Source organism: Phocoena sinus, chromosome 11 (assembly GCF_008692025.1).
Source record: "Phocoena sinus isolate mPhoSin1 chromosome 11, mPhoSin1.pri, whole genome shotgun sequence".
Lineage (NCBI taxonomy): Eukaryota > Metazoa > Chordata > Mammalia > Artiodactyla > Phocoenidae > Phocoena > Phocoena sinus.
The window spans coordinates 66871293-66892771 of record NC_045773.1 but is presented as its reverse complement, the minus strand read 5'-3'; the positions used below and the strand labels follow the sequence as shown (position 1 = coordinate 66892771).

At 45.2% G+C, this 21479-nt stretch overlaps 2 protein-coding genes across 2 annotated transcripts in view; one reads left to right on the top strand and one right to left on the bottom strand.

Moving 5' to 3' along the window:
• The window catches only part of TBC1D22B (TBC1 domain family member 22B), a 126000-nt gene that overhangs the window by 100022 nt on the left and 4499 nt on the right, over positions 1-21479 (bottom strand). The gene's annotated exons all lie outside the window — the stretch shown is intronic.
• On the top strand, positions 38-592 carry LOC116762157 (transmembrane protein 217-like). Its single transcript, XM_032648908.1, has one exon. The coding sequence runs from the start codon at positions 38-40 to the stop codon at positions 590-592; it is 555 nt and encodes a 184-aa protein (XP_032504799.1).

The window sequence follows — 21479 nt, the reverse complement described above, 5'->3', positions numbered from 1 at the left end:
TTTTCTGCAGCCGATGCTCCGGTAAAACTAGTATAAAATGAATGACAAGAAGTTCTCCTTCATGATGGGCATCTTCTGTATCCTCAACACCATCCAGTTCCTCATCTTTGAAGTGAACGAGGTTGTATACGTCGGCTACGAGGACAACTTCAGCGTCTACAAGGAGACAAAGTCTGAGGTAGTCTCTTGGGTCACGACCTACAAGAAGCACATCAACATCTGCCTATCCACCATCACCCTCACGGTCAGCTCCTTGTTCCTCTATTGCATCCACATCAGCAACTACGTGGGGCTGCTGTGCTACACCATGTGGATCATCACCTATGAGCTCCTCAGCTTCTCCGTGGTCCTGCTCACCAACGGGACCATCAAAGAGCAGTTCAAGGAGCTGAGGCACTTGCACTTGATTTTCCAGGTCTCCCGAATGATCCTGCACTTCTTCTGTCTGCCCTTCGTCACCAAGTATGCGTACTTCCTTTACAAGGACCTCAAGACTTTAAGCAAGACAGGCCGCCGCAAACGCTCCTCTGTCGGTACAGTTGACTCGTGGCCACCTGTCAGGCTGGGAACCTTGTCCCACAAGTTAAACTAAACTGTGCCAGGAAGAAGGGAGAGGGAGGGACAGCGCCCCCCAGCGGTGGCTCACCCTTCCCTGCCTGCCTTCTGCTGATTCTCCTTGCCTTTTCCGGCTTCTCGAGTTTTATGCGCTGAAGAATGACCCTTGGGGGAGGGAGGGTTGCGTGGATCAGTTATTATACACGAGTATTTGTGACTTGTTTTGGCATTTAATTATAGACCGCCCTTGTGCTTACTTAACCATCTCATTGGTGTATCCTGTCGTCTCTCATTGTACCCTCCTCTCTGCACATCCTTAGTTTCTAACTTTTCTCTTGTGGATTGCCCACTGATGCCCGGTTCTGCTGAATCCTTTATGAGCAGTGCTATTTGATAGAAATTTCTGTGCTGATGGAACAGTTCCACATCTGTGCTGTCCACTAGCCACACGTGGCTACTGAGCACTTGGGACATGGTTATTACAATCTAGGAATCAAATTTAAAATTTTATTTGGTTTAAATTACTTTCAGTTTCAATAGCCACGTGTGGCTGGCTTGTGGCTACTATGTCGCAGAGCACAGCAATCTGGAGCCTCATTTTACTCCTGCATATAACTGTAGACCCCCTTTCCAACTTCATGCATCACTCTGCTTTCCTCATAATGTTCAGAAAGCAGTTCCTCATGTTGGTTCAGAACATGGCAAGAAGAATCCCCATTTAAGAAAGTTCCGGGCTTCCCTGGTGGCACAGCGGTTAAGAATCTGCTTGCCAATGCAGGGGACATGGGTTCGAGCCCTGGTCCGGGAAGATCCCACATGCCGTGGAGCAACTAAGCCCACGCACCACAACTACTGAGCCTGTGCTTTATAGCCCGCGAGCCACAACTACTGAGCCTACAGGCCTACAGCCCGTGCTCCACAACAGGAGAAACCACCGCAATGAGAAGCCCGTGCACCACAATGAAGAGCAGCCCCTGCTCACTGCAACTAGAGAAAGCCCGCACCTAGCAACGGAGACCCAGTGCAGCCAAAAATAAAATAAATAAATGTATAAATAAATAATAAAATTTTTTTAAAGTTCCAAGATTTCGGGCTTCCCTGGTGGCGCAGTGGCTGAGAATCTGCCTGCTAATGCAGGGGACACGGGTTCGAGCCCTGGTCTGGGAGGATCCCACATGCCGCGGAGCAACTAGGCCCGTGAGCCACAACTACTGAGCCTGCGCGTCTGGAGCCTGTGCTCCGCGACAAGAGAGGCCGCGATAGTGAGAGGCCTGCGCACCGCGATGAAGAGTGGCTGGCCCCCACTCGTCGCAACTAGAGAAAGCCCTCGCACAGAAACGGAGACCCAACACAGCAAGAAAAAAATTAAATTAAATTAAATTTTAAGAAAGATCTTTAAAAAAAAAAAAAGTTCCAAGATTTCTCAACTCAAGCACTATTGACATTTTGGATTGGATAATTCTGTCTCATAGGGGGCTGTCCTGTGCATTGTAGGATGTCTAGCAGCATCCCTGGCCTCTACCCACTAGATGTCAGTAGGATCCCCAGCCTTTTTTTTTTTTTTTTTTTTAAGCATCCCCTAGCCTTGTGACAAACAAAAACATCACCATGCATTGCCAGTTGTTCTCTGGGGGGCAAAATTACCCCCGGTTGAGAACCACTATTTTAAAGCAACACACCCCCAGTGCTTAGAGCTGGTATGCCAACTATTAACTAATGGAGTGTACCTTTAATAAGAGCTCTTTACATTTACCACCTTGTATAGTTTTTGTTTTGTTTTGTTTGTTCATTTTATTTTGCTTTTGGCTGCTCACGGGCTTTCTCTAGTTGCAGCGAGCAGGGGCTACTCTTCGTTGCGGTGCGTGGGCTTCTCATTGCAATGACTTCTCTCGTTGCGGAGCACGGGCTCTAGGCGCACGGGCTTCAATAGTTGCAGCACGCAGCCTCAGTAGTTTTGGCGTGCGGGCTTAGTTGCTCTGCAGCACGTGAGAACTTCCTGGACCAGTGATCAAACCCGTGACCCCTGCATTGGCAGGTGGATTCTTAACCACTGAGCCACCAGGGAAGTCCCATCTTGTATAGTTTTTAATTCTAATGTTCCCATTTTATGGTTTGATGAAACTTGAGACTCAGGCCGCTTAAGTGATATGATCAAGGCCCCATAGTATCAAAATCAGGATTTGGATCTAGATCATCTAACTTCTTTTTTTTTTTTTAATTAATTTATTTTTGGCTGCACTGGTTCTTCGTTGCTGAGCGCAGGCTTTCTCTAGTTGTAGTGAGCGGGGCTACTCTTCGTTGCAGTGCACGGGCTTCTCGTTGCAGTGGTTTCTCTTGCTGCAGAGCAGGGGCTCTAGGCGCGCGGGCTTCAGTAGTTGTGGCACTCAGGCTCCGTAGTTGTGGCTTGTGGGCTCTAGAGCACAGGCTCAGTAGTTGTGGTGCACAGGCTTAGTTGCTCCGCAGCATGTGGGATCTTCCTGGACCAGGGCTCGAACCCGTGCCCCCTGCGTTGGCAGGCGGATTGTTAACCACTGCACCACCAGGGAAGTCCCTAGATCATCTAACTTCTTTTTTTTTTTTTTTTTTTTTAATTTTTGCGGTACGCGGGCCTCTCACTGTGGTGGCTGCTCCCGTTGCGGAGCACAGGCTCCGGACACGCGGGCTCAGCGGCCATGGCTCACGGGCCCAGCCACTCCACGGCATGTGGGATCCCTCCAGACCGGGGCACGAACCCGCGTCCCCTGCATCGGCAGGCGGACCCCCAACCACTGTGCCACCAGGGAAGCCCCATCTAACTTCTTATATGACTGTCCTACTTGGTTCCCTGAAGCACTCTTACTTTTACCAAGATAAGAAGAGGGACCTCCTTTTAGAATAATTCCTTTTCCTTCAAAAAATGTTGGGAGTGAAGTCAGGGACACTGTTTTGACCATGCTCCCCCAAACCATGCGCACAATGACAGCAGCCCAGTTTTACTGAACACAATTTGTGCCAGGTGGCTTTCTAACAATTCCCTCAATTCTTCCCACCACCCTGTGAGGGACAGATTTAGATCCAGGCCAGGTCCCAAAATGACCACCAGATGGCAGTCAGCAATCAGCTTTTGCTTAGTGCTGTTTGCCTTCTAAACCAGAGATTTAGGTCCTCTAGGGGTGGCTGATTTTAGGATTTAGGGAACCTCAAGCTGATGACTGAGGATTAACAGCATGTGTCTCCACCCTAGTCTCATAATGTGTAACTTGGTACCAGAAACAAAAAACAAAACAGGCCAACTTCAGGGTTCTAATCCCCTGTCCCAGCTGGGGTAGCAGTGGGAAGGTCGTGTGTGGGGGTGGGGTGTGTGTGTGCAGAAGGGGTGGAGAGAGAAACAGAGTTCCAAGAATCAGCTCAGCTAAGAGTTACCTGCTGCCCTCAGATACAAGGCTGTGCGCGCCTCGACACCAAGAGTCCTTGGAAAGTGCTGTGTCCACCTCCACTTCCCAGCCTCCCATTCTCTCTGGAACTCCTTCCACTCCACTGAGACAGCTCTTGTTAAGCTGATCTCCACGCTGCCCAATCCTGAGCTCCGCCTTCCCTTGCCAGACCTCTCCATGGCTTTCGACCAGCTGATCCCTCCCTGTCCTGCAAACAGGTTTCTCTTTTGGCCTACGGGACACCAGGGCCACCACTCTCCATTCACCACCTACATCACTGGTCCTCCTCCATCTCCTTTGCTGGTCCCTCTGCATGTCCCTGACCTCCAAACATTGATGAGCTCCCAGGCTCTGTCCTTGGTCCCCTTGTCTTCTCTGTCTGGGTCACTCCCAGCTGTCTTGGCTCAGGCCCGTCATGGGTAACCCCCATATGGACAGCTCCTGTCTGGACCTCTCCCTGAAATCTGTACTTGTTGGTCCAATTGCCTCCTTGCTGTGGCAGGTGCCTCTACATGGTTCCCAGAGGTCCCTGCCAATTGATATTCACACTTGTCACCTCCCCTTGAGTGCAGGCTGGGCTAGCAACCCTCTTCTAATAAATAAAACACAGCAGAAGTGATAGGATGTCATCTCTAAGATTAGGTTACAAAACCATGATGACCTCAGGGTTGCTCGCTCTCTCCACGGGAGGCCAGCTGCCACACTGGGAGCATCTCGATGGAGAGGTTGGCATGGTCAGGAAGGACGCTGCTAACCAACAGCCCCCCAAGGACCTAAGACCTACCAACAGCCTCCTAAGTGAGCTTGGAAGCAGATCCTCCCCAAGTCGAGTCTTGAGAGGGGCCACAGCCCCAGCTGGACACCTCCACTGCAGGTGAGAGCCCCTGAGTCAGAGGACCTGTGCCAGCTGCGCCAGGGTTTCTGACCCACAGACACTGTGACATAGATGCGTGTTCTCTTAAGCCACTATGTTTGGGGGTAATGTGTTACAAAGCAATTGATAAGTAATACATGTGCCCAATAGCTATCTCAAAACCTGTTGCGATGCATACTTGTGGTGGTTTTCTCCCATAAAGCTGCCCTAACGCCCAGTCTTTCCCTCCTTCACCCTTCCAGTTGCTCAGGTCAAGGACCCAGGAATCATCCTTGGGTTCTCTTTCTCTCTCTCAGCCTTTACCCAACTCCTCAGAAAACCCTATCAGCCCCACCTTCCATGTGCATTTAGATCCCACCACTTCTCATCCCCTCCCCTATCACTGCCCTGGCCCTGGCTGTCACTGCCTTTTGCCCCGGCTGTTGCGGTAGCAGCGTCCTAACTGGTCTCCCTGACACCACCCTTGTGCCCTCTGCAGTCAGTTCTCCACCCAGCAGCTAGAGGGATCTTGTTGAAACCTAAGTCAGATCATGTTCCTCCCTCTACTCTGCTATTCACATCCTGCCAGGGCTCCCCACTACACTCAGAGGAAAAATCCCGAGTCCTCATCATAGAATGTTGGTGCTAAGTGATCCAGTTCCCTGTCATCCCTCCAATCTCCTCCCTAACCATTCTGTCCTTCCTCCCTCTGCTCCAGCTGCCCTGGCTGCCTTGCAGTTCCTCTTACTCACCCAGCATACTCCAGCCTCAGGGCCTTTGCACCTGTCTCTTCAGCCTGGGATGTTCTTACTCCAGGGGTCCACTGGCTTCCTCTCGTTTCTTTCAGGGGTCTGCTCAAAAGCCATCACAGAGCTCTTCCCGACCAACCTATGTGAAGCAGCTCCTCCCCTCACCCCTCTCTAACCCACTTACCCTGCTTTACTTTTTCCATAACACATATTATCACCTGACTTACTATATACAGTTATCTCCCCCCCAAATATAAGCACCGTATTATCTTCATTCCTATTTTCCCAGCACCGAGAACAACACCCAACACATAACAGGTGCTCGATAAATATTTGTGGAATGAACGGGCCTGCGCCCTCTGCAGAATAGAATGGCCTGTTGTTCCTTGTTTTTGAAATGATGCTTACAGTAGCTGGGCTGGTGGCGGGCAAATTACTACTCTGCTCTCTTGGCCTCCTCTTCCTACTCCTTTTTTTCTATCACTCACTTCTGGAGACTCTGGTGAAGACTGTAGACAGTTACATGTGGGAAAATACCCACAAAGGATGCCAGAATATCAGCTTCCTTGTCCCTTTCCTCCTTCCCTAATCCTTTTCCCTGCACCAGCTGCTGACACTAGAAACACCACTTCATCTCCCAGCGCCACCTTACCAAGCCTAAAACAAGCCTTTCAAACGATGCAGGAGTCCCTGGGAAGGGCAATACTCTGAGAGCTGTCACCCACCCCTGTGAAGATCTCTGGCCTTCCATCCTCCGTTTCTTCACTAGGTTTGCTGAGTATCTACTGCATAGCAGGCTCTGAGCTAGGAACGGGGGGATACCCTGAAAAGACACAGCCCACATTTCAAGGGGCTCCCAACCTAGTGAGGGGTGGGGGTCATTCAGGGCCATTTGGACCCAGTATGATAGGTATTGAGGGAAGCACCGGGGGCCACAGAAGGAAGGAGGTTGGAGAGTCAGGGAAGTCTTCCTGGAGGAGGAGACCTTTAAGCTGAGTCCTAGAAGAAAGTTTGATTTAGCCCTGAGAAGGGAGGGGAGGAAATGGAAAGGTGGGAGCCTGAGAAGGCGCAGATACCCCTGGGACAGTAGAGCTGTGCACTCGTATTCATCATTTCCACCTCAGGGTGAAGGAAGGGGCTCTGCACAGGGGAACGGTGGTGTCAAGCGGAAATAAGCAGGCTCGAACTTCCCCAGAGAAAAGAGCGTCTCCCCTTTTCCCACGGCCTCTGCTGGCTGCTCCCGGAAGGTGCTTGCTCTTAAGCATATAACCCCTGAATATTCCTGAGCGTCTTTCCCACCTCACTGCCGTCACCTATAAGTCCAATGTCCCACAAAGGACAGACTTCGTTCCATGTTGACATCTCCCCACTGGTTTCAAGGTGTGTAAACATTTCTGTAGGTCTTACTTCCTTTTTCCTCCTGGCCTTGGGTCTCCATTCCCCCTGCTTTCTTTCCCCCAGAAGTCCCCACATCGATTGCTACTATTCTCAGCCTTTGAAGCCCTCATTTTTCCTTTCTTCGGTCTCTTCTATCATCAGTCTCTACGCACAGACTGATGCTATACTTTTCTTTTTCCAATCAAATTGCCTACCCAGCAAGTGGTTGATGAGGGCCCCTGAGAGTCAGCCCCTAGGTGAGGCTGCTGTGGTGATGAAAGCTGAGCTCCTGACTTTTCAGGACAGCCTTTCACAGGGTGAGCGCCTGGTGAAACCCTCCTAAACTTCCTTCCTCTTCCCTCAGCCCCTCACCAGTTGTTAGTAAAATAGATTTTTACCATTTTCAATGCTTAAATTTTTTTTAAATGCAACAAATTATTATTTTCTTCCCTGGGAAACAGGTCTTACAAATATCTTTTGACTGTATTAATTTTGTTTCATAAACAAGGGCGTTGCTTTAGGTTTGTGTGTTCGTGCATGTGATTCTGTGTGTCTGTGTATCTGTGTTTGTAAATGTTTGTATGTATTTGTGTATGTTGTGTGTTTGCACGTTTGTGTATATGTAAAAGGCTGAGTTAAACAATTATTTGGTGATTGTCAGAAATAACTTACATATTAAAGATATAAAAAGATCAAAAACTTTTTAAGGCTTTATATTTTTTCTAAAATTTTCTTTTGCCTCCTGCGAAGGCTACCTTTTCCCTTCAGAAATCTATCCAATGAGGGGCAACACTGAAATGCACTTTGGTTTTTGGCCGCACCGCACAGCTTGCGGGATCTTAGTTCCCTGACCAGGGGTTGAACCTGGGCCCCGGCAGTGAAAGCACTGAGTCTTAACCACTGGACCACCAGGAAATTCCCAGAATGCATCTTTTTTAAAAGGGGATGTTTGGTTTTTCTCTTGCCCCATAGCACAACACTGACAAGATGTATTTTATGAATGATGTGGAGAATGGAACTTACGGCCGTCTTGCTTCTCAGAGTTTTAGGGGGACAAAAGGATCCCATCCAAAGGAATTGGGAAAAAGTAGTTGTAAAAAGTATCCTCTCTGGGGAGGTGAGGCCATCTAGGAGGTCTTTGAATGAGGAATGACTCTGGGGAAGTGATGCTTAACAGGACTCGGAAGATCTCTGGGAAGGGCATTCCAAGCAGAGGGAACAGCAAATGCAAAGATCCAAGCATGGGGGAAAAGTTTGGTGTGTGCTGACAGCAGCCAGAAAGCCAGTGACTGGAGCACAGTGAATGAGGGCATGGGGGATATATTGATCAACTGGTCCAGCATCCCTCTCAATCCCTCTAGAGTACCTTCCTTAGTCTCAGAAGGGAAAGCTAAAACCAAATGCTCCAGCCTCCCTTGCAGCTGTGGTCCTACAGGCTGGACATGGATTGTGAACTTGAGAAGGTAGAAGTGAGGCAGAGGCCACCTTCCTGCCACCTTTGACTGCTTCTGACAAACAAGGTCGTAGAGTCAACCTTTTTCTCTGCAGCAATGTTCCAGTGATCGGTCACTAGCCTGTGGGCAGCTGTAGCCTCCTGATCCCTGGGTTGCTATTGTGGTGGTGCTTTCTGGAAATCAACAGTCCAAAGGTGGCCTCCTGATTCCCACTTCCCCAAGGGGGTTGGTGGCAGCAGCTCTCCTAGCAGGCAGGTTCAGCAGTGTTATTCCAGGAGTCATCCCAGAGGCCTAGCACAAAGCCTCTTGTACTCTTCCAGAGATTTAGAAGGAAGCAATTTCTTATTCAATCCCTTTGTGCCTCAAATACCTGGAAAGGTCTCTGGTTTCCTGCAGCTACAAGGGGTGCTGAGTTATATGGGGGTTTGGGAAACCCGGCTCTCTACTTTGGGATACCCCACATTTAAACAGAGAAGTACCCATCTAACCCAGCTTGCTGTTTTCCAGGGCAGAGCCAACTTCATATTCATAACAAAACATTTTTTCCTCACTCAGGGTAGTTCAAACTTGGTCAAACAATTGTTGACGATCTTAATAAACAAGTCCACACGTTTCCTTTTGTCTGCCATGCTTGATGAATTGCTCAAAGAACTTGAATAGATGTGTCAAGCTTGGTTTCCTTTGGCTATGTCTTCCTGAGTAAGTTACACTTGGTTAGATGTTCACTGACCTGCCCTTTATTACTAGGCTAGCCAGATATGGAAATGATACTGGTATGGATATCCAGGTGACTTGCCAATTAAAGTCAGCATATTTATGGAGTGCTACTTTGAGCAAGTCTTGTACAAAAAGCACCAAGGGAAATGTAAAGCTTCTCTACAGGTGCTGACAATCTAGTAGAGATAAATAGATAGACCATAATAACTTATGCTGATAAGAGTGTTTAGGTACTGATTCAAATGAATGAACTCATTTAATTCTCACAACCAATGCTATGAAGTAAATTGTATTGTTTTCCCCATTTTACAGAAGAGGAAACTGAGGCCCAGGAAGGTTATGTCATTTTTCTAGAGTCACACATAAAGTGGCACTGCTGGGACTTTAACCAGGCAGCCTGGCTCTAGATGCCCGCAGTTAATCATAACCACTGTGTGAGGCTCAAGGAAAGCATTAGGGGAGCAAAGCACAGGTAGAACTAATTCAGCCTAAGGGAATCAGAGCAGCCTTCCCCCTCCACCACCGAAAGAAATCTCCCATTTTTTGGTCAATTCAGCAAACGTGCATTGAACCTGGACTTTGTGCTGGATATTGAGAAAGGTGCTGGTGGTATAAAGATGAATGAGACCTGCTTTCCTGCCCTTGAGGGGCTCACAAGGTAGGAGGAGAAGCTGACAGCTGAGAACATTAATTGTGAGAGACCTAGCCAAGATGGCAGAGTAGAAGACCCTGAGCTCACCTCCTCCCACAGGCACATCAAAATTACAACTATTTACAGAGCAATTATCTATGAGAATAACCTGAAGACTAACAGAAAAGATCTTCTACAACTAAAGGTATAAAGAAGAAACCACCACGAGATGGGTAGAAGAGGCAGAGATACTGTATAGCCAAGACCCACACCATGGGTAGGTGACCCACAAATGGGAGGACAATCACGACAGCAGTGGTTCTCCACAAGGAGCGAAGGGTTCAAGCCTCACATCAGGTTCCCCACTTTGGGGTTCCTGCACTGGGAAGATGAGCCTCCAGAACATCTGACTTTAAAGGTTAGCAGGGGGCTTCCCTGGTGGTGCAGTGGTTGAGAGTCCGCCTGCCGATGCAGGGGACGCGGGTTCGTGCCCCGGTCTGGGAAGATCCCGCATGCCGCGGAGCGGCTAGGCCCATGAGCCATGGCCACTGAGCCTGCACGTCCAGAGCCTGTGCTCCGCAACGGGAGAGGTCACAACACTGAGAGGCCCGCGTACTGCAAAAAAATTAAAAGAATTTTTAAAAATTAAAAAAAAAAAAGGTTAGCAGGGCTTACTTTCAGGAGAGCTGGAGGGATGTACGGAACAGAGACTCTGATTTTTTTTTTTTAATAATTTTATTTTTTATTGGCTGCACAGCTTATGGGATCTTAGTTCCCTGACCAGGGATCGAACCCTGGCCCCCAACAGTGGGAGCACGGAGTCCCAACCACTGGACCACCAGGGAATTCCCCAGAGACTGTGCTCTTCAAGGGCACATGTGAAATCTCACACACCCTGAGTTCCAGTTCACAGGCAGTAATATGAAAGGAGTTTGGGTCAGACCCACCTGCTGACCTTGAGAGCCTCTCAGAGAGGCAGGAGGCAACTGGGACTCCCCCCTGGGGACATAGACACTGGCGGAAGTCATTTTAGGGAGATTGTTCTACCACAAGGACACTGGTGCTTGGCAAGCACCATCTTGGAGTCCTCTCTCTAGTCTGTTAGCACTGGGGATGGGGGGAGGGAAGCACCAACCCTGAGAACCCCCCCAGGCCATACAGCCAGCTGCCCTGGGACCCACCCCTCCTCAACCAGGAGGCCAGCAGTCACAGCATGAGGCAGGGCCTGGCAGCCAACAAGGCCAGGGGCCAGCCCCACCTAGCAGCATGCCCACAGTGCTCAGCCCCACCACAACAGAAGGACCCATGCAACCCACATAAGGGGCACCCCCAGAGCATATAGCTTTGGTGACCAGAGGGAAGTGTGCTGCTGGGGCCTATAGGACATCTCTAACATAAGGCAACTTCTTCAAGATTAGGAAATGTAATTGACCTAACACATAGAAATAAACACAGATTTTTTTTAAAAAGAAAGAAAAATAAAATAAATAAATACAGAGAATTAGGCAAAATGAGGAGACAGAGGAATATGTTTAAACAGACAAAAACCTCAGAAAAAGAACTAAACAAAGTAGAGATAAGCAATCTACATGATCAAGGGTTCAAAGTAATGATCATAAAGATGCAGAGTGAACTCGGGAGAAGAATGGATGAACACACTGAAAATTTTAACAAAGAATTAGAAATACGAAGAAGAACAAAGAGAGCTGAAGAATACAATGAATGAAATTTTAAAAAACACTGGAAGGAATCAACAGTAGCTTAGATGATACAGAGGAATGGATCAGCAAACTGGAAGACAGAGAAATGGAAATCACCCAAGCTGAACAGAAAAAAAGAATTAAAAAAACAAAGGTAGCTTAAGAGACTTCTGAGACAACACCAAGCATACTAACATTTGAATTATAGGGATCCCAGAAGGAGAAGAGAGAAATGGGCTCAAAACTTATTTGAAGAGATAATAGATAAAAACTGTCCTAACCTGGGGAGAGAAACAGGCATCCAGGTCTAGGAAACATAGAGAGTCCTAAGCAAGATGAACCCAAAGAGGTCCATGCCAAAACACGTTGTAATTAATATGGCAAAAATTAAAGATAAGAGAGAATCTTAAAAGCAGCGAGAAAAAACAATTAGTTACATACAATGGAACTCCCATAAGACTATCAGCTGGCTTTTCAGAAGAAACTTTGCAGGCCAGAAAGGAGAGGTACAATATATTCAAAGTGATGAGAGGAAAAAACCTACAACAAGAATACTTCACCCAGCAAGGCGATCATTTGGATTTGAAGGACAGATAAAGTTTTACAGATAAGCTAAAAGAGTTCAGCACCACTAAACCGACTTTATAAAAAATGTTAAAGGGACTTCTCTAAGCAGAAAAGAAAAGACCACAACAAGAAATATGAAAATTATGATAGGAAAAGTTTCACTGGTAAAGGCAAACATAAAGGTAGTAGATCAACCACTGATGAAGATAGTAGAAAGGTTAAATGACAAAAGTAGTCAAATCATCTTTATTCACAATAAGTAGTTAAGGGACACACAAAAAAATGATGTAAAATATGAGGTGAAAAAAAATTTAAAGTGAATACGGAGGAATAAAAATGCAGCATTGTTAGAATGCATTTGAACTTAAGAGATCATCAACTTTAAATAATCATATATATATGTTGTTGTATACAAACCTCGTGGTAACCACAAACCAAAATAGATACACACACAAAAAAACAGAAAGGGAACCAAAAGTAACACTAAAGATAGTCATCAAATCACAACGGAAGACAGCAAAAGAAGAAGGAACCAAAAAGAGTTACAAAAACAACCAGAAAACACAAAACGGCCATAAGTACATACCTATCAATAATTACTTTAAAGGTAAATGGACTAAATGCTCCAATCAAAAGACATAGAGTGGGGCTTCCCTGGTGGCGCAGTGGTTGAGAGTCTGCCTACTGATGCAGGGGACATGGGTTCGTGCCCTGGTCCGGGAAGATCCCACATGCCGCGGAGCGGCTGGGCCCGCGAGCCATGGCCGCTGAGCCTGTGTGTCCAGAGCCTGTGCTCCGCAATGGGAGAGGCCACAACAGTGAGAGGCCCGCGTACTGCAAAAAAAAAAAAAAAAAAAAAAAGACATAGAGTGGTTGAATGGACTAAAAGAAAAAGACTCATATATATGCTGCCTACAAGAGACTCACTTCAGATCTAATGACACACAAAGACTAAAAGTGAGAGTATGAAAAAAGGTATTCCATGCAAAAGGAAATGAAGAGAAAGCTGCAATAGCAATACTTATATCAGACGAAATAGACTTTAGAACAAAGACTGTAGCAAGAGACAGAGAAAGACATTACATAATGATAAAGAGATCAATCCAGCAAGAAGATATAACGATTATAAATATACATGAACCCAACATAGGAGCCCCTAAATACATAAAGCAAATATTAACAAAAATAAAGGGAGAGGGATTCCTTGGTGATGCAGTGGTTAAGGATCCACCTGCCAATGCAGGGGACAGGGGTTCAAGCCCTGGTCCAGGAAGATCCCACATGCCGTGGAGCAACTAAGCTCGTGCACCACAACTACTGAGCCTGTGCTCTTGAGCCTGTGTGCCACAACTACTGAAGCCTGTGCACCTAGAGCTCCGCAACAAGGGAAGCCACTGCAGTGAGAAGACTGCGCACCACAACGAAGAGTAGCCCCCACTTGCTGCAACTAGAGAAAGACCACACATAGCAATGAAGACCCAATGCAGCTAAAAATAAATAAATAAAAAGGGAGAAATTGACAGTAACACAATAATTGTAGGGGACTTTAGCAGCCCACTTACATCAATAGATATATCATCTATACAAAAAATCAATAAGGAAACACAGGCCTTAACTGACACATTAGATTAGATGGACTTTATATATATATATATAGAGAGAGAGAGAGAGAGAAAGAGAGAGAGAGAGAGAGAGAACGAGAACATTCCATCCAAAAGCAGCAGAATACGCATTCTTTTCCAGTGCACATGGAACATTCTCCAGGATAAAACACATACTGGGCCACGAAACAAGTCTCAATAAATGTATAAAGATTGAACTCATATCAAGCATCTTTTCCGACCACAGAGGTATGAGACTAGAAATCAACAAATCAACAAATGTGGAGGCTAACAATATGCTACTAAACAACCAGTGGGTGACTGAAGAAATCAAAGAGGACATTGAGAAATACCTGAAGACAAATGAAAATGGAAACACAATGATCCAAAATCTATGGGATACAGCAAAAGCAGTGCTAAGAAGGAAGTTTATAGTGATACAAGTCCACCTCAGGAAACAAGAAAAATCTCAAAACAAACAAACAAAGCAAACTAACTTCACACCTAAAGGAACTAGAAAAAGGAGCAAACAAAACACAAAGTTAGTAGACGGAAAGGACTAATAATGATCAGAGCAGGCCAAAAGCCTGCCATAAGGCCCTGCCTCGGTGGATTTCTCTCTTCTAGAGGTCCTCAAAATATCAAGATTCCTGCACCTGCCAGAAGAGTCTTTCCCATTCACTTAATAAGGCTGCTCAGAACCCAAGAGTCTCCAATTTCTGGGGGGACCAGGCAGAGAGAAAACAAAAATATCTCAACTCTATCCACAGATGTAGTTTACCAAATTGCTGTAAGTCATAACTAACTTGAGGAAAAGGCTTCCCTATATCTGGAAAACACAGATCAAAACCAGTAATATTCCAGACAAAAACCATAAAAATTATAACCATATTCACCAGTTCACTCAGTAACCAATCCTTTTGTTAGCTTTTTATGAAGCCATCAGGTCTTCCATTAGGATTCTTTAATTTCTTACCCAGCTCAGCCAAATGATCTAAAATTTATCAGAGACCTGTACTGGTCAAAAGGTCTTTCCTACGAATCTTCTTAAAGATGAAGCACTTTTGAAATGAAAACTACAATGAGGCACCAACTCACACGTGTCAGAACGGCCATCATTAAAAACACTACAAACAACAAATGCCAGAGAGGATGTGGGGAAAAGGGAATCATCCTGCACTGTTGGTGGGAATGTAAATTGATACAGCCACTATGGAGAACAGTATGGAGGTTCCTCAGAAAACTAAAAATATAGTTATCATATGATTCAGGCAATCCCATTCCTGTGCATATAGCCAGACAAAACTCTAATCCAAAAAGATACACGTACCCCTATGCTCATAGCAGCACTATTCACAGTAGCCAAAACACGGAAACAACCAAATGTCCATCGACAGATGAACAAGTAAAGAAGATGTGGTACATATATACAATGGAATACTACTCAGCCATAAAAAAAAAAAATAATGCCATTCACAGCAACATGGATGCAACTAGAGATTATCATATTAAGTGAAGTAAGTCAGAAAGAGAAAGACAAATACCATATGATATCACTTATACATGGAATCTAAAATATGACACAAATGAACGTATCTACAAAATGGAAACAGACTCACGGACATAGAGAACAGACTGGTGGTTGCCAAGGGGGAGGGGATTGGAGAAGGGATGGAGTGGGAGGTTGGGGTTAGCAGATGTAGGCTTTTATACGTAGAATGAATAAACAACAAGGTCCTACTGTAGAGCACAGAGAACTATATTCAATATCCTATGATAAACCATAATGGAAAAGAATATTAAGAAAAAAAAAGAATGTAGGGACTTCCCTGGCGGTCCAGTGGTTAAGACTCCACACTTCCACCGGAGGCGGCACAGGTTCAATCCCTGGCTGGGGAGCTAAGATCCCACATGCCGCAGCATGGCCAAAAAAAAAAAAGGTATATATATGTATAACTGAATCACTTTGCTGAACAGTAGAAATTAACACAACATTGTAAATCAACTATACTTCAATGAAAAAACTTAAATTAAAAAAAGATGAAGCACTTTGCAATAGCATCATAGTTCAATAACTGTCTATAAATGACAAAAGACTTAATTAAAAAGGCACAGTTCAACAGCTGATTACCATGTAATCAATGAAAATACTCGGTTACAATAACTAGAATTATGACTGATTAGAATCTTAACCTTTAAAAACCTTAATCTCTAGCAAAACCCAAGAAGCAAATAATTGTGAACTCTGTCATACCAGCATTTCCTGACTGGAAAACTTATGCTTTAGTTTTCCTCTTGTAAGAAGGCAAAGACCCGACAGCAATTAACGTTCCAATATTTTATCCTATTTGAAATGACCCAGAGATTTCAGTTTTCCTGCTAGAGTTTAAAAAGGCCTTTTTTTTTTTTTTTTCTTCACTCTTAGAGATCACAAATGATTAGATTAAAGTTCCTGAGAGCCCAGGTAGGTCATTTACATCTCAAAGGCACAGGAAGAGAAATATCCATTCCTTTTAGAAAGCTAACTTTCTCTAATGGCATATGCAAAAACCAGTTTTAGAACAGCAAAAGATTCCCATTTTGCCCATTTTCAGGGATTTTTTTTTTTCAGTTTCTAAATAGCCAATTCACTTTAAACAGTAACAGTAACAGACAATAATACATATCCACTCACGTTCACATGCCTCACTTTCAGAGGAACATGAATCAGCACTCAAGTCAACCTTCGCCTCAGCTGTTAGCTCAGCACCTGTGGCCTTTCTTAACACAAAAAGCAATGGCCAGCCCACAGCTGTGGCCACTGCCTTATTGTCTAACTTTTCTTTCCCCCACTGTAATGGCAGCCAATATCTCCACAACAGCCTTAGGGGTGTCTATGAGTTCTTTGCGCTCTCTTGGGGGCCCCCATTCATCAAGGACAGCCACCCCAGAAGTTCCCCTGCAGCTTTGGGGATCACTCCTGCAACTTTCGGTCCCACACGTTAGTGGACGGCCCCCGCAAATTTCCATTCCCCATCGTTATTTCCCAACATCTCGGTGCTCACAGGAGTTTCCTTGGTCTCCTGGCTGCTCCACCAATTGCTGGGCTGCACCCCACAGATCCGCAAAGCCTGTACTTGCCCAGATTCAAGACTGAAGAAAGAGCCCAGAGTCAGCGACAGAGCCATCAATGGTTTAATGCAGGGGTCCCTAGCCCCTGGGCTGCGGACCAGTACGGTCTGCGGCCTGTTAGGAACCGGGCTGCACAGCAGGACGTGAGCGTCAGGCGAGGGAGCGCAGCTCCCTGAACCCTCCCCACACCCACCCAGAACGTGGAAAAATTGTCTTCCACGAAACCGGTCCCTGGTGCCAAAAAGGTTGGGGACCGCTGGTTTAGTGGATGGGGGAGCTTACACATCTGAAGCAAGGTCCTGGAGCAACTCCCCACCATGTGCAGCAGACGGGGGAGGGGCAGGACATGGCGGCAGTCTTTGCTCCCTTGGAGAGGGGGAGGTTACCAGGTGTAGGGGAAATTGACATCGCGTTGGCTCATCAGTTACCAGGGAAACTCGCAGAGGAGCACGCCCCTCACCGCCCCTTTGACAAGCTATCATGGTGGAGATGTTCTGATCCAAAGGTTAGAACAATCACTAGCTGGGGTAGGGGCAAGTATATAGGAAGGTCAGTCATGTGAGTAGGGTGTAAAAAATATATATATATATATATGTATCTCAAATGGAATATTACTCAGCCATAAAAAGAGAATTATTGTCATTTGCAACAACATGGTGAAATAGGTGGAGATTAAGAGGTATAAATCTCCAGTTATATAATTATTAAGTCATGGGGATATAATCTACAACATAGGGAATGTGGTCAATAATATTGTAACAACTTTAGGGGCAGATGGTAACTAGACTAATTGTGGTGATCATTTCATAATGTACACAAACGTCAAATCATTATGTAGTACACCTGAAACTATCATAATATTGTATGTCAACTATATTTCAATCAAAAAAAGAAAAAGAAAGCTATTAGAGCTAGTTACTCCTACCTCCTCCTACGAGTCCTAGTGCAGATAAGTAACGCAGCTGTCCATTAGCACACCTGAAATCCCACACCAATGTGGCTTTCCACGGGCAGGGTGAGAAAACTAGAGGCCCACAATTAACTTCTTATAAGGGAATATCTATGTCCCTTTCTAAAGTGTAATTTTCCTAATATCATAATAAAATCGCCCCCCCCCCAAAATTAATTACAATATGGGATAATAAGGAGTTCAGAGATATCACAGAGGGGTGGCTCACCTATGCAGGTGACTACTGGATAAGAAAAGACTTCTTGGGACTTCCCTGGTAAAGACTCTGTGCTTCCACTTCAGAGGGCACAGGTTTGATCCCTGGTCAGGGAACTAAGATCCAGCATGACTCGCAGTGCTGCCAAAAAAAAAGGACTTCACACAAGTTAGGCTTTGAACAATAAAGATGATTTGCCATGCTGATGGTTTGGAGGTGGGGTGAGGGAAGCAAGGGTGGGCAGAAGGCATCCCAAGACAAGGCGGTGGGGGACACAATGGTGTGTCCGAGGAGGTGGGAGCTCAGCTGGATTGCCACAGCCCTGGTGGGCAGCCGCAAGAAAGGAGGCTGCAGAGTGATCGGCAGTCGTGTCTTGAAGAGGCCACCATACTGTGCCCAGGAGTTTGCACTTTGCTCTGGGGATGTGTTTTTCAAAATGAGGGTTGTAATTCATTCAAGTATGGTAAAGTGAATTTAGTAGGACAAGACCAGTATTTTTAAAAATAAAAAGGAAATTAAATGTAGACCAGAATAAAACAGAGAAAAATGATACTCTCTGTATTAAGAGCAAGTACCAGGAATTTCCTGGCAACCCAGTGGTTATGTCTCCGCGCTCTCACTGCCGAGGGCCCTGGTTCAATCCCCGGTCAGGGAACTAAGATCTTGCAAGCCACGCAGCAGGGCCAAAAAAAAAAAAAAGTAAGCACCATTTTGTGAAGATGGTGTTTGAGTTTTATATATTATGGCAGATACTACAAGTTTTCCATCAATCCATGCTCCTCTTCTTCATTTTAATATTCAGATCCCCAAGTGTCGGCATGTGGCCACCCAGCAGGAGTCCACATTGTCCAGCCTCTTTTGCCGTCAGATGTGGCCATGTGCCTAAGTTCTGGCCAGTGCAGTGTGAGCAGCCATGGTGTGTGCCACTTCTGGGTCCTGCTCCTGAAGGAATGGTATGCAGTCCTTTGTGTCTTTCCCTTTTCCACTGGCTGGGCTACAGACTTGATGGTAGGAACTAGAATAGTCACTTTGGGCCCAGAGCTGAAAGCTGTGGTTTGAGTGTTAAAGCCTTGAAAAGCAGACTATAAAAGAGAAGTCAAGTTATGTAAAAGATAATTTCTATCTTAGTTAAGGGACACTTAAGTTTCTGTTACAGTATCTCAAACCAATCCCTAGTACACAGATGTATGTGTATGTGTGTATGTACATGTGTGTTCATATATGGATATGTGTTTACACACACACACATCAGGCCACATATAAATTATATAAGGATTGTGGTTCAAAAAAATAGAGAAACTGCCTGCCCTTAAAATATGTTTGAAGCAAGTGAGCAATTTGATCAGATTTGTGTTCCCAAGCTGAAAGGAATCTTACAGATCACTTAGGCCAGTTAGTCCTTCTTATGGATGGGAAACTGAGGTCCATACAGGTTAGGAAGCTGACTCAGGGTCCTAAGCAGCAAGAGCTGGTCCTTGACCCCTGACCTCTGATTCAGGACTGGGCCCTTTCTGTGTCACCAGGTGACAAAGATTTATCTTGCTCTCTCTTTCAATCCTCAAACGCTGTTCTGTGTCATATTGTTCCCCTAGATTTCTAATTAATTTGATTCAATTCAGCAAATATTTATTGTAAACCTAGTACATACTAAGTTGCAAAGACATAGGAAGGACCTTCATAAAAAGTTCCTTAACTGGTATCATAAATAGATACATAAATAGATCTGCGTTTAGGCACGGATCAGTATCTGTACATACATTTCCTAACTCTGGGCCCTGAGATGGCATAGAAGCAGTGACACCCCAGGAGCAATTGAGCACATCTAGAACCCAGATTTGGTTTTTAAATACCATTCTTCCATAAAAGGAACCAAGGTTCCTTAGAGAAGTGGTTGATTCTGGGCTGGGGAGGCAAAACAGAAGACGAGCATAGGGCATCTTGTTGTGACAGGAAGTAGGAGAGTGCTCAGAGAAGGTTGGGAGCTCTTCGAAAGGACACAGGAACCAACCTGAAAGCGCTTCCAATGGCCAAAGCTGGAATAGTTTGAGCAAGACAATAAGTAACTATAGTTTTGGATTTTCTAACCCATAGAATAAAATAAATAACCATGACTCCATACTGATATAAATAACTCATTGCATAAAAAAACGACTTCTTTAGGGCTTCCCTGGTGGCGCAGTGGTTAAGTATCCTCCTGCCAATGTAGGAGACATGGGTTTGATCCCTGGTCTGGGAAGATCCCACATGCTGCGAAGCAACTAAGCCCATGCGCCACAACTACTGAGCCTGTGCTCTAGAGCCCGCGAGCCATAACCACTGAGCCCCGGAGCCACAACTACTGAAGCCTACATGCCTAGAGCCCGTGCTCTGCAACAAGAGAAGCCACTACAATAAGACCGTGCACTTCAACAAAGAGTAGCCCCCGCTCACTGCAACTAGAGAAAAGCCCACACACAGCAACGAAGATCCAATGCAGCCAAAAATAAATAAATAAAATTAATTAATTAATTAAAAAAAAAAAAGCTTTCCTTAACTGAGTATCTAGATGACTAGAAATTCGAAGATGTCAAAACTGAGTGGCAGTTGAGTAGGCTTGAATAATTACCTCTTGTGGTAACTGAAACTAAAACCCGCTTGGAGTGGACAGACAGAAGGTTAAAGACTTAGTTCTCGTCTTGTCTCTGCCACTCAACATCTATAAAATGAGGATAAGACCATCTACCTTGCTGACCTCATGATCCTCCAAAGAAATAAAGTATATGAAAGAAAAGTTAAATGCAAAAATAAATAAATAAACAAAGGAAAACAAAAACTCCTTAATCACCAAGGACTTCAACCATCCATATCATGATAAAATTAATCTTTATTATCTGTGGATTCTGTATTTGTCAATTTGCCTTCTCGCTAAAACTTATTTGTGATCCACAAATCAATATTCACAGTGCTTTCATGGTAATTTTAGATGTATGCAAATTGTCAAAAGGTTTGTCACCCACCATGCATGACTTGCCCAGCACTGCCAGCTAAGGTGGGGTAAGGTGATACTGCCTTCTTGTTTCAGCTATCATACTGTAAACAAGTGTCCTTTTGTGGTAAATTTAGTGCCATGCTTTTGGCATTTTTGTGCTTATTGTTGGTGACTCTGCTGTTTAAAACTGCCCCCATGTGCTAGATAAGCTTCCCTCAGGCATGAATTATAGGACTGTTGGCCATGAGTTTAATGTGAATGGATCAACAATATATATTAAATAACATGAAGCACACCTGAAATGTTTGTGCCCAAAGGCTCACAGGAACCTAACCCTGTATTTCCCCTAAGAGTAGTGATTCACTATTCACTAATTCAGTGTTTGCAGCAACTTTATAGAACACAGCTAATGTGAATGACAAAAACTGACAGTATTTAGTAGCACCTGGCCCACCCTATACTTTCTTTTTTTTCTTAATTAATTTATTTATTTTTTGGCCGTGTTGGGTTGTCGTTGCCGCGCGCGGGCTTTCTCTAGTTGTGGCGAGCGGGGCTACTCTTCATTGCAGTGCGCGGTCTTCTCATTGTCGTGGCTTCTCTTATTGTGGAGCACGGAC

Excerpts from the sequence above, each read along its gene's own strand:
- LOC116762157 (XM_032648908.1), top strand. The coding sequence starts at position 38 with ATGAATGACAAGAAGTTCTCCTTCATGATGGGCATCTTCTGTATCCTC.